The sequence below is a fragment of the Corapipo altera genome, unplaced genomic scaffold, assembly GCF_003945725.1.
Source record: "Corapipo altera isolate COAL_440 unplaced genomic scaffold, ASM394572v1 49, whole genome shotgun sequence".
NCBI lineage: Eukaryota > Metazoa > Chordata > Aves > Passeriformes > Pipridae > Corapipo > Corapipo altera.
The window spans coordinates 20,189,265-20,201,560 of NW_020884879.1; the positions used below are offsets into that span (position 1 = coordinate 20,189,265).

The following is a 12,296-nucleotide window of genomic DNA, read 5'->3' on the forward strand; positions in this document are numbered from 1 at the left end:
TAGTCTGAGTTTAATAGATCTGTTCTGTGTAATGGATTTACCTGGTAGACTTTTCAAACTTTATGCTTAAGGACTGCTATAGCTGATACCCAGGTTATTGTTACATCAGGTTTGGCACATCATAGCTCAGCCACCAGCACAAAAAAACACTCAGAATAATTCAGAGATTAAACAGCTATTAATAATGTAATTCACAATTTTTCATTCTAGTAAAAACTGGATCAGGACACTGAAGAGGGGAAAGTCCAAGCACTGCCTTGCATACTGCTGTCAATCCCCAAGTCTGACCTTTACTAGGGAGCTGTGATATGGCATTATAAACAAAAAGCCATCACACCCCACAGAAATGCTGCTGGCACCACCTTGCAGGAAAGGGAAACAAGACCTCTCCAGTAATGTTACCTTGGAATAGGCAGATTAGAGAAGTTTTGTCACTTTACTTGACACTTTTTCTATCCTCAGTTTATCAGTTTTCCTTTCCAAAAAGCTTAAAAAGTCTTCTTAGCAAATCCTGACAACACACACAGGTCTTCCTTTGACTTCTGTATCCCTCTTCCCATGCCACATTTTCACTTTTTCAAAAGATGCTTCTTGGATAGGAAAGTACTCTTCATTGAGGATGGGATGGAAGTATGCTTCTGTGATTCACCCAAGTGAAGTTTGCTCTTGAATTGTAAATAAGAAACAACCATATTAAAGACTTCACATACCAGTGTGTTAAAACAGAACTAAAGAGGACTGTAAATTTATTCCAATAAAGCCTTCTGCCATCTATCCCAAAAACACTCCCTCACCACTGCAGGAAGTAATCAACAGGTCACTCTGCTGATTCCACTGACACTCAAGTTATTTTCCTTCTTATACAATCTTCAAAAATCTTTCATGCCAAAAAACCTGCACAGTGACAGGCATGGAAGCCAATCGAAACCATTCAGTTTCAAAGCATCAACTCCAACAGGTTTCTCTTGCTGCTGTTCAGAAATATGCAGAAACTAATTCTCCCTGCTCACAGCTGCTCATCAACCATAGCATTCATGTTCATCTGCAATTCACACACAAAGGTAGCAAAGCAGGATGCCCCAAATACCCTTTAAGGGTGGTGTAAGTTTCCCAATTAAAGATTTGCTCAGTATCTGTAATTTACCATAGAATGGCTGGGGTTGGAAGGGAGCTTTAAAGGTCATCTAGTTCCAGTTCCACCTCCAAGGGACATCTTCAATTAGATCAGGTTGCTCAGAGCCTCATCCAATGTTTCCATTGGACCTTCCAAACGTCCAGTGGACCATCTAAAACCTCCAATGCTTGTTTCCAGGAATCAGGCATCCACCACCTCTCTGGGCAACCTGTTCCAGTGTTTCACCACGCTCACTGTAAAAAAATTCTTCTTTATATCTAGTCCAAATATACCCTCCTTTAGCTTAAAACCATTAACCCTTGTCCTATTGCAACAGGCTTTACTAAGACGTTTCCCATCTTTCTTGTAAGTTCCTTTTAAGTACTGAAAGGCCACAATAATGCCTCCATGGAGCCTTCTCTTCTCCCAGCTGAACAACCCCAACTCTCTCAGCCTTTCCTTGTAGGAGAGGTGCTCCATCCCTCTAATCATCTTTGTGGCCCTCCTCCAGAACCAATTCAACAGGTCCAAGTCCTTTCTATGCTGAGGACCCCAGAGCTGGACATGCTACTCCAGGTGGGGTCTCATTAGAGTGAAGAAGGGGAGCAGAATCACCTCCCTGCTGGCCATGATTCTTTTGATGCAGCCCAGGATGCAGCTGGCTTTCTGGGCTGAAAGCACACACTGTTGGCTCATGTCCAGTTTTTCATCCACCGGCACCCCAAAATCCTCCTCTGCAAGGCTGCTCTCAATCCCTTCATTGCCCAGCCTGCATTAAAGTCTGGGGTTGCCTTGGCCCAGAACAATTTACAGGAACAAACTGTACATTTAACACAGTGACCAACTTGCAGTTCAGAAGCTGGTGTTTTAAGCAACACACTCAATGGGTGCACTGTGCAGAAGGCTCACTTACCATTACAGACATGCCCTCGGAGAACCAACCACCTTTCCAGCATGACTGGTGGGCTCTTAAAACCAAGTCCTCAAAACCACGACTGAACAAGTACTCCCAAACATACACCAGCAAAACCATGAAACTTCTTCTTCTTTACAGAAGTGCTCTGTATTGTCCAACAAACCAGACCAGCAGGCGGCTAGCGCAGCACTGCACACAGTGGCCAAGTCCTCAACACATGCTGCAGCAGCTGTTACACATCTCTGGCAGTTGTTACATGCCTAGTGAGCTTCTGGGTTTTTCCTCCCTTGATAGGAAACATAATCTAACAAGTTTATATTGAACAGCAGCACTGGTTGCTGGAACTGAGTAAGAATGCACTTGGAGTGATTTCTGTGGAAACAATTAACTGCTGGAGACAACACAGTCCTAAACCAAATTCTGCCCCCAACAATAATCAGAGATTCCTCCAGAAAAATCAGTAACATAGCTGACCAAGTATTTAAAGATTAACATGAAGAGCAGGAAAGCAAAGTTTGTTTGCATGTAAAAATCAAGATCTTATTCAAAAAGCCATTCAGACACTGCATTTTACTTTCCCAAAGAAGTGTACTGCTACCTGCTTAGTGCCCACACTTGTTCTGGTACACTGAGTAAAGTGTTAACAAGATCAGTATACAAAACTCAAATAGCAGTGCACAAAATGCAGACAGGTCACTCTGCTGTACCTCAGTATTTGCTAGAAGTGTATTAAGAAATGCAAAGGTATTTCAGGTAAGGCTACCATTTAAGACTGATTACTATAAACAGTTATTTAAATGGTAGCAGTGACTTTATTCCTTCATCAGTCTTCAGATAAGGAGATTTAAAGGAGGTGCCTAGAACACATCTCTACTGCAATTAAACACTGCTTTAATGGAGAAATAATAGTAAAGCTTCAAAGTCTTCCCCTCCTTCCAAATTACTGCATTTAAATCATATAACAGTAGCAGCCAGTTAGAAGCTGCAGTAGACTTTTTAATAGTTAAGCTACATAAATGACAACTTCTATAATGCACAGGATTCCATACACACATCCTTAACCTGGGTTTGGGATGTGTGTCCCCAGTCCAAGCTTGGGGCTGAGGTCCTCATACACCCTGGAGCAGGAGCTGGTAGGGAAAGACAGTGTGCAGGGATCCGGCCATGGTCTGAGACCTGGGAGAACTAGGAGATGAACCCATGATGTGCTCAATCTTGCTTAGTAAGAAGATCAAGGATACTTGACAAGAAGCAGCACAAACCCAGACAATGGCAAGCTGGGGTTGTGGCCTTCTTCAGATGTACAGACAGTTCTCTTTAGGATCCTCTGCAGGAACTTCCACTCCCTGCTCCTTCAAGTGTCTCCAGAGGTGGTGATGGACCACATGGCAACGCTCCGAATACAGTGGGTGGACTCATCCCTTGCTCAAGGGCCCACACACCACCTACTTGGGATAGCAGAGCTACACAGCACCTGAAGAGTCTGCCCAGGCAGCAGACACAAAGGCTTGTCACAGAGCACAAGAAGGTAAAACAAATACCTGCCATGCAGGCACCAGAGCAGTCTTGAGAGAAGAGAAAGACAAGAAGTCACTTCAGGTCTACCATCTTACTCAAGAACAAATTCTCTGTCAAAAAATAAAAAAGTTTTGGAGCACAGCACTGCAAGTGGCTTGTCGAGGAGATGAAACACACAGAATGAATGGTGCTTTTCAGAGCTCATGGTTCCAAGCTAAGCACATTGCAGTAAAACACTTCATTTTCCTTCTGCCGAGACAGTGACATCTGGCCACAGAAAAGTCAATATTTAAATCAGGCTCCATTCCCACCCCATGCCTAGGCTGGTACTACTTCCAATGCTCCTCATGCCTGAATGCATGTGAGTTGCTCAGAAAGCCTCTTCAGGGACTGCCTAGCACAGATGTGAGTGGTGCTATGGAAACAGAGTGCAACAGCCTGTGATCTGCTCATGCAGACTGAGGCCTGTCTGTGCTCAAGCATAAATCCAACCTCTGCCAACAGTAATCAAAGTGCACTGAAGAGTCAGCAGGTTAAAAACAGTGATTAATTTGGGGGCTTCCGCTCTGTCTTCGGCCTGCTTGCCAAGACTCCTCCAATGTAGGCAAAACACTTTTGAGTTGTGCTGAAGGGATTTCTCTTCTACAGTGACTAGAGAGTGAGGCACACTTCAGCCAGTGTGAGCTGTGCCCATTTCATATACCTGACCCTTCTTCTGAGTTGGAAATACTGGTTCCTACTTACAGGACAGTTTCTTTAAAGACAAGGCAAGTCCTCATACAGCTCCATTCCCGGAGCCTGTGATGAAAAGAGGGGGACATATCAGGACCTTGAGCTACTCTGCAGAGACTACTGAGTACTAGAAGATGTAAGTTCAGTGAAATTGCCTTCTTCAAAGGCCACCCTTCCCATCAGCAGCTGCAGATGCCCGTTATTATCCATGTATTCACAGAGACTGGACTGCTGTAGATCACTGCAATGAATGTCAGACATTCAAGTGGAATGCCTCAAGTGGAAGCATCAGGGGGGTTTCTTTTAAATTCTGCTACCCTGATCCAATTAATCAAGACTCTAATGTCACAATGTGATACATGATTAGGTTGAGAACACACTAAGACAGAGAGATCAGTAGGATCACTTATTGCTCATCTTGGCACGCCTGCTAGTAGTTTAATTAAGGTACTTTAGAAAAAAGTAAACAAAGCAAAACAGGCATGAGCAACATTCCCAATGCTCACAACTGAAACATGCAGTTTGGCCAGGCTAAAGAGCAGTTAAGAAGCATTACTTTTGTTTTCAAACTTTTTGAGGTTCTTCTCATGAATCAAGATCGCTGCCAGCCACAGGACAGGAGAAGCATCTGAGTGAGAACACCAACTCCAGCCCAGGTTGCCTTCCTTGGTACATCTTTTCATCTCGATCCTGGGCTTAGGGGGCTCTGATGAAACTCCACTTCTCTCTAGCTGCTAGAGAAGGGAAAATAAAATAGGAGAAATACCTGCTGTTCTGCCTCTGCTAGCCTCATCCACTGCCCCCAGCAAGCTGCAGGTGCTCAACACGCCTCTTTGTTACTCCACAGTATGACATTGCCACTGCTAGTGACAGGACTTCAGCTTTGAACTGAGTAAGACCTCAGGACTAGAGGCTTGTCAGGCTTGCAATGTCTCAACACTTCTTAATTTGCCTGCAGCTTTGTTTTACTTGGCGTAAGTCAGAGAGCAGAGACATGGGACGTGAGAGTTACAGGCATGGCACAAGTAAGGGGACACAGGGTTGACAGCAGAGATCCCAAAGCTGTAAGAAACTCATCACTTGCCAACAGAGATCTGCAATTGGACAAAACTATTTTAGAGGTAACAAAGAGAACAAAGCAATAATATCTAACATATCTAAAAGGCATTTTATATAATAGATTTGAATGTAACGTGGAGCTTGCAGAGCAATGAAAGAAACAGCAAATGTGTAAAAAGCAAACATAACAGAAGGATTCCAGTGAATCCTACAGTGAGGAAGAAACCACCACCATCCTATTCGTCCCAGCAAAGGATTCACAAGATGGCAACTTTCTGTAATATCCCTGTCACCACCAAAATGACACTACCAACCTCAGAAGTCAGGGGAAGGATGAGAATAACACCAAGAAAATGTGTAAAAACTAAGTGCATATGTTACCTTTATTATTACTAAGACTTCATCTGCATAAATAGTCTTTTTCTGTAGTAGGATCTAAACTAGTTATAATTCTTGAATTATATTGTTAAAATGGCAATTACACTAACAATAAAATATTGGCTTTCTTTCTATACACACAACCAAAGCATGCTTCCTCTTTGCCTATCAAGTTTTTAAGTACAGCAGGCATTTGTTGTGCTGCTGGGAGGCTACAGGAGAGGGGCAGTTCAGAAGCCTGGCACTCCAAACCACATGTGGCACACCATGTTCCTATAGACCTCCGTTACGCAGAAAATGGAACATTCCAGGATTAGCCAAGGCAGCATTTGCTGTGCCACTCCACTGTCAGTCAGCATGCAAGGACACTTATTGCTCTGCTCTCATACTCTGGAATAGAGAAGTCAGCTTGCAAAACAGGAAAGCTGCCCCTTTCAGTGACAACATTCACACCACAATAATAGTTCTGGTTTCTCTCTAGATAGCATCATCCATCCACCCCTTTTTGCTCAGGGGCAGAGGAGAAGGAGGAAGACAAGCAAGAGGAAATGACAGGAGTGACACTGAACCCTCAAGAGAAATCCAGATTAGAACCTTGTGGGTAGCTGGTCTGTTACTACAGCCCTTTTCAAAACAGAGGGCTTGCAGTAGAAAGCCTGCCCTACAAGGTTTTTGAGTGAAGGCTCCCAGTCACTCTGGCTAACACACATCCAAATATGAGGAATTTTGAAGACATTCACTACCTTTGAGAGAAAGCTGTTCCTCTGGAGTCTTAAATTCAAGCTGATACAGAGTGACAGTGGTGGCTGAAAAAGAGCATTTCAATTTAGTGTTTAATCTCGCTTAATGTTTTCAGTCACCCTTTGTTTGACATTTTTCTGCTTACTCACTGCAGGATATTAGAAGAACAAGGGTAAATACCTCCCTTCCTCCCAAAGCTTTGAGCAAATCTCAAATCAGAAGTGCCCATATAACAAAGACTTCACCAGAGGCAACAGTGGGGTCATCATCATCCTACCTGGAGGCTTCTCTTAAAAGCATGAAAAACCCTACACCCATCAGATGTCTGCTGCACAGGGCTCAGCAACAAACACTGTTGCTTCTTCCTATTAAATTAAGAAGGGAGGAGTTTGGGCTACTTTCTTTTGAAAGTTGGTCAAGACAACATTGGCTTCCTGCTGCTGCCACAGGAATATCACTTTTTGAAGAGATACAGCAAATATCCTTCCTTACCTGCAGCAATGTCCAGCACCCTCACGAATCAGCAATCCACAAACAGCTCACTGATTTTACATGGCAAATCTAGTTCCTTGACTCCCCACAAGACTTCTTCCTCATAACTGTGGGGATCCCAGCCAATGAAAATTGCCAGGACCCCTTCTTGTGAAGGAAGAGGACAAAGACTACCCAGCACCCTAGCCTTTACAACATTCAGGGTAGCCAAAGCAGCTTTTGGGGTGTCCTCACCCAACAGGGTCAGTGCATAGCAGAAAGCATCAGAAGCCCCAACACTCATTTCCCTCATCACCTGGCTCCTCCCAGGACTATTGGGACATCTGGCTCACAAAGCAGAGGCTGTTAGTCAAAGGCTGCTGTATTTAGCAGCTGTAGAAGACAAGGGGAAAAAAAAGACAAGGTAGACAGGAGCAAGAAAATGAATACGAATAACGTTCCCAAGGCAGAGTAGTGCAGTATGTGGTTACTGACAGCCCCTGCAGATGGAAGGGGCTGCACTCTGCAGCCTCCAGGCACAGCTAATAGCAGCTCAATAGCACTTGTGCCCAGGCCAGGAGAGGTGTTAACATATGGCAGCCAACTTCAGCCATGAAAACCAGCTGTTCCCACTTTACCCACAAAGCACTCAGATCTAGCACAGCACTTGCTCAGCCTGTGCCAGTGCATTCTTAAGTCAAAATGAAGGGTGCAGCACTTCATTTTAGGCCAGCAAAGTCAGTATGAGCCTACAGGGTCTCCCATTTTTTCAGTGGGCATTTGCAGTGAGAAAAAGGGGAACCCATGGGCTGCTTCAAAGTGTAGAAAACTGGAACAAAAGGACTTGCATCAATTTCATGTCATAGTGATTTTAAAAGCTCTAAGCAGTTACAGCTTGGCCTCACTGGAGGATCAAAGGACACAGATCCTTAGCTAAGCTTTCCTTACACTGAAAGGTCTGAGAGTAGACCTTACTCTGGCTGAGTGAAGGATTGTCTTGACTGCATGTGACCAGGCTGGTTGCACAGAACTGGGACAGAAGATCTATGCATACCACAACACAGATTCTTTCCACAGCTGTAGCGCTGGGCTGGTCCCCTCCTCCATATTCTACTGAAGTGAGTGCAAGTGGGAATGAAGAGTTCAAGTTACCCTTCAGTGCTCAAGCACTGGAGAAGGCAGGAACAGCTGACACTGCTCCAGCCTCCAGCTGCCCACCCACCAACAGCTGTGCATCAGCGGCTTCAGCGTCCCTCCAACACAGGGCACTGACCCCCTGCATTTCAGTACCCCGTTCATGCACTGGCTGAGAGGGGAGGACAGCAACTCTACTGAAAAGCTCACATAATGCCACTCCATCAAGTCAGGGCCCTAAGTCTGAGTCAGAACAAGGAGATTTCCCCCACCAACAGTTTTTCATGCAAGAGAAAGGAAAACTTGCTGCTGTTCAAGGGACCTGCTCATATAACTCTTCTGAGATTTTTTTCCTTTTTTTTCCATCTTCAAGTCACTGCAATAGATGCTCAGATCAGTGAAATCATTCTTCCTTTGCAGTTCAAAAACAGCAGTCCACTCATATTTACTTGCAAGTGTTTGATTTCACAACTGCACGTTAAGGGGAAAAAAAAAATCATACCTACAGTATTGCAAGTACCTACTGATAAGAAAACTAATAAAGCAATAGGAAAAGGTGCAGCTTTGTCCATTAGGACAATGGGGGAAATTTTGTCCTACTGCCAGCAACAAGTTCTTTCTGCACAAAAAAGAACACTCAAGTCCATTCTGTCAGCCTGAGAACTGCAAGTCAAGGCTCTAGGAGAAGAAAGGCTTACAAAGTCGCTCAAGAAATCACATGTAGTGTTTTGAGACTCCTTCTAAGTACCGCAAAGGCTGAAAATTTTGAAAGACATCAGGTTACACAAATGAAGAGCTGCTGAAGCATAAGAGGAACCCCTGAACACAACATCAGAGATGGAGCATTACTAGATAACTGTGCTGTGCTGCTTGTCTTTGTGGCATTGCTCAGTGGCACAGTGCCCTTGTAGGGGCAGCTTCATCCTTATTTTTCCAGCGGTGAACTGTACCAGCAGTAACAGTAGCAAGTCACAGAGAGACTCTTTTTGCAAGCAAAACCAGGTACTGTTATGATTTTTTTTCTTTGGGGGTGGCAGGGCAGGGCAGAGAGTAAGGCAGAATCTTTGTGAAAGCACAACTGCAATTATTAGTCCATTCAGCAACTAAGTCCATGCAGTGGATCAGATTTTTGTCCATGGCAAGTTAATGAAAAGCAACAGAACAAGGGACTTCTCATCTCAGCATAACATTATATCCATTTGGCTTGAGCTGACACTACTGCTTTGGTGTTTGCAATCACAGAACAAGAGGCCCTGGGTACTTTCAGTCCTCTTTCCAGAGTATACGGAATGCACCGAGCACCATGTGCAGACATTCAGCCAGTCCAAACATCCCTTAGCTGAAAACGGACACTTCAAGTGAAAAGTTGCTCGATGGTTCTGACGCTGCTGATGGTAGGCTGGTAACACCTGTTTAAGGACTGCTGCCAAACCTGACTGCTCAAGAGAGAAGGAAGACTTAAACATGTACTACACAAGGGTGGTTAGCCTTGTCTAGCTGCAGTTTTACCACAGATTAACACAGATTTTCTTCCCACCTCCTAACTTTCACTAGCTGAGAAAGCTGCTATCATAACAACAGAGTGACTCGCACTTTTAAACAAATTAATTTCTGGTTAGAGGAGGCCCCAGAGACAGGACCCGGCAGCCTGGACTTTAACCATGTACATGGCTTTAGTCAGTAATAATATCTATCATCAAGCACAATTTCCGATGCAAGCACTCCAGTTTGCCAGGGAAAGTGGTCTTTGAGGGCTAACTGGCAGGGTATTAGAAGCCATTAACTAACAGGCACAAGCACATTGGCTATTCTAGATTTTACCACTATACCCGCAGGTTTTCACCTCACCACGAAAAGAAAACAGCATAATCACTCCAAAAAAAAGGTAGAGGAAGAAGGTGTTGCACCACATTTGCTCCACAGCAGTCAGTTACATCACACTAGGTACACTATTCTGATAAACATCCTGAGGTGCAGTATCCTTTGTACAAAGCAGCATTTATAACAAAAATTAGTTCAATAGCAAAACAAGACCCTTAAAAGTGTCAGCACTGTCACCAAAGCTTTTCGAAAAGATCTTTCCCATCAAGAGTCATTCAAGATCCTGCAGCTGCAGGGACATTTGTCTTTTAACAGAATGGGCTCAAACGCAAAGAAAAAACTTTTGGGCAAATACTGAATCAGTTTTAATGCTCCTGCAGTTGGAATTAAAATTCTGATGAAACTGAGAGTTGTGCTGTTTTCTGGCTGATCAATTCTGTTTGTTAGTCCCCATGAATAGGCTTTGGGGATTGTTTTCTTTCTTTTTTTTTTTAAATATATATTGACAATAGACACAGGACTTCAGAATGGTTGAAGGAACCTGCCCTAGGAGGTTCGGCCGCCCCCCAGATTATCTTCAGCTTGGGTAAAGATAACTTGCCCTTTTCTCTATGTACAGAGAAACTCAGAAGTCACTGCTAATTGTACAAGTGTACTACTCAAGCCTCGAAACACTTAACTGAGAGCAAATCAAGGCTGGTGCCTGCCTCAGCTCATCTGGCAGAGCAGAGAACTCGATTGCACAGAGTCAGGGGTTACATTCCCAGCACTTCGCGTGTCTCCAACACCGCAGCCACAACACGTGAACACTTCTGCCATCCCGAGTACTCTGAACAGGAAAACCCTGAATGAAATCAGCCCAAGGGCTCAGACACTGAGCTGGGCCAAGCAGCCCTGACAACTTACTGCAGGTAGCTTAGTGACCCCAGCCTGCCTTACTTCGCCCAGTGGAAAGCAGCTGGTGTGTAGCTCAGTACCACACCATGTAAAAGACTCCAACTGATCCATGGACCAGTAGGATAAACATAATATACCTCTGTGGAAGAAACTCACGGCAAGAGATCCTGTTTGCCTGCATTCAGGTCAGCTTTCATCAAGGCACCAACTACTCTCTTGGGTAAGTAGTCCCAAGGGTTTTTGTTTTAAATAAACCATTAAGTTTTAGGAAGAGCGTTTCAGCCACGGCAGCTAGGACAACAGTCTTCCCAGGCAAAATGCACACCATTGCCCTCCTCAAACCACAGAGCCACAGAGGCGCCAGACCTGCTACCTCTCAGGGGTCGAGGAGCAGCTGCCCAAATGGAGCTGCCAGCTGCAGAGCAACCCCGGGATGGAGAGAATTAAGTGGGAACAAACCCTGTGAACGGCGCTGGTCAATCAAAAGTTGCACACTCGTAAAATGGAAGCACTCTACTTTTACTCCAGGGTGAAAGCAGAAACTTTACTCACACCCCCACACCCCGCGGGAAGGCCGAGATGCGCTGCCCATGCATCCCGGGCCCGGGGGTGGCGGGGGGGCCCCGGCAGCCGCCCCGTACTCCACGCCCGCCCCCCGGTTCCGCATTTCCCGAGGCGACGGTCGGCGCAGCCCTGCCCAGGCCGGGGGGCGCTCCTTCCGCACCACCCCGGGCTGCAGATCCGCCCGGGCCGGCTGGGCTGGGCAGGGCAGGTCCGGGCCGAGCGGCGAAGGGCTGCGAGAGCCACCGCCGTGCGCGCCGCACGCAGCGCCAGGCACCGCCAGGCACCGCCAGGCACCGCCAGGCACCGCCACCCGCCGGGGGCGCCGCGGCAGCAGCGCCCGCCCCCCGCCCTACCTTGGTCTCTCGGGGGCTCCATGGCGGCCCCACGACCGTCCGGCGCCCCTCCCGGCTCCGCGCCCGCCGCCTGCCCCGCCGGCGCCTGGCTGGCAGCGGAGGCACCGCCCGTGCCCGGGGGCGGGACCGCGGCCCGTCAGTCAGAGCCGCGACCCGCCCAGGTGAGCGAGCCCCGCCCCGCACAGGTGAGCGAGCCCCGCCCCGCACAGGTGAGCGGCCCCCGAGCCCTCCCCCGGATAAGGACCTCACCGACTGTATTCCTGGCTCTACAGGGCCCCTGAACCTCGGTGCTGGACGCCGGCAGCTGGTGCTGCCGTATGCCCTGGCTGACACCGCCTGGCACGGACAGCGTGACAAGAGGCGAGAACAACCTGCTACTCGCAGCTGATGCGATGGGCAAGAGGAGGCTACCACCGAAGAGATCCAGTTCACAGAATCACGGAATCAGTTAGGCTGGAAATCTCTGGGATCAATGAGTCCAACCTATGAAAGAACACCACCATGACAAGTGGTGGCACCAAGTGCCACATACAGTCTCTCTTTAAACATCTCTAGGGATGGTGACTCCATCACCTCCCTAGATATTCCAATATCTAAT

General features: G+C 46.5%; 1 protein-coding gene across 2 annotated transcripts in view; it reads right to left on the reverse strand.

Moving 5' to 3' along the window:
- The window catches only part of TPD52 (tumor protein D52), a 41,105-nt gene extending 29,313 nt beyond the window's left edge, over positions 1-11,792 (reverse strand). Inside the window, exon 1 of one of the 2 annotated variants that reach the window (XM_027638736.1) lies at positions 11,699-11,792. In XM_027638736.1, coding sequence (XP_027494537.1) covers positions 11,699-11,720 — 22 coding nt within the window. In that variant the 5' untranslated portion in view covers positions 11,721-11,792. Of the gene's footprint in view, positions 1-4,836; positions 5,015-11,698 lie in introns of those variants that run through there. The other variant, XM_027638735.1, reaches the window with a different exon arrangement.
- Between the last annotated feature and the right edge of the window lie 504 nt (positions 11,793-12,296).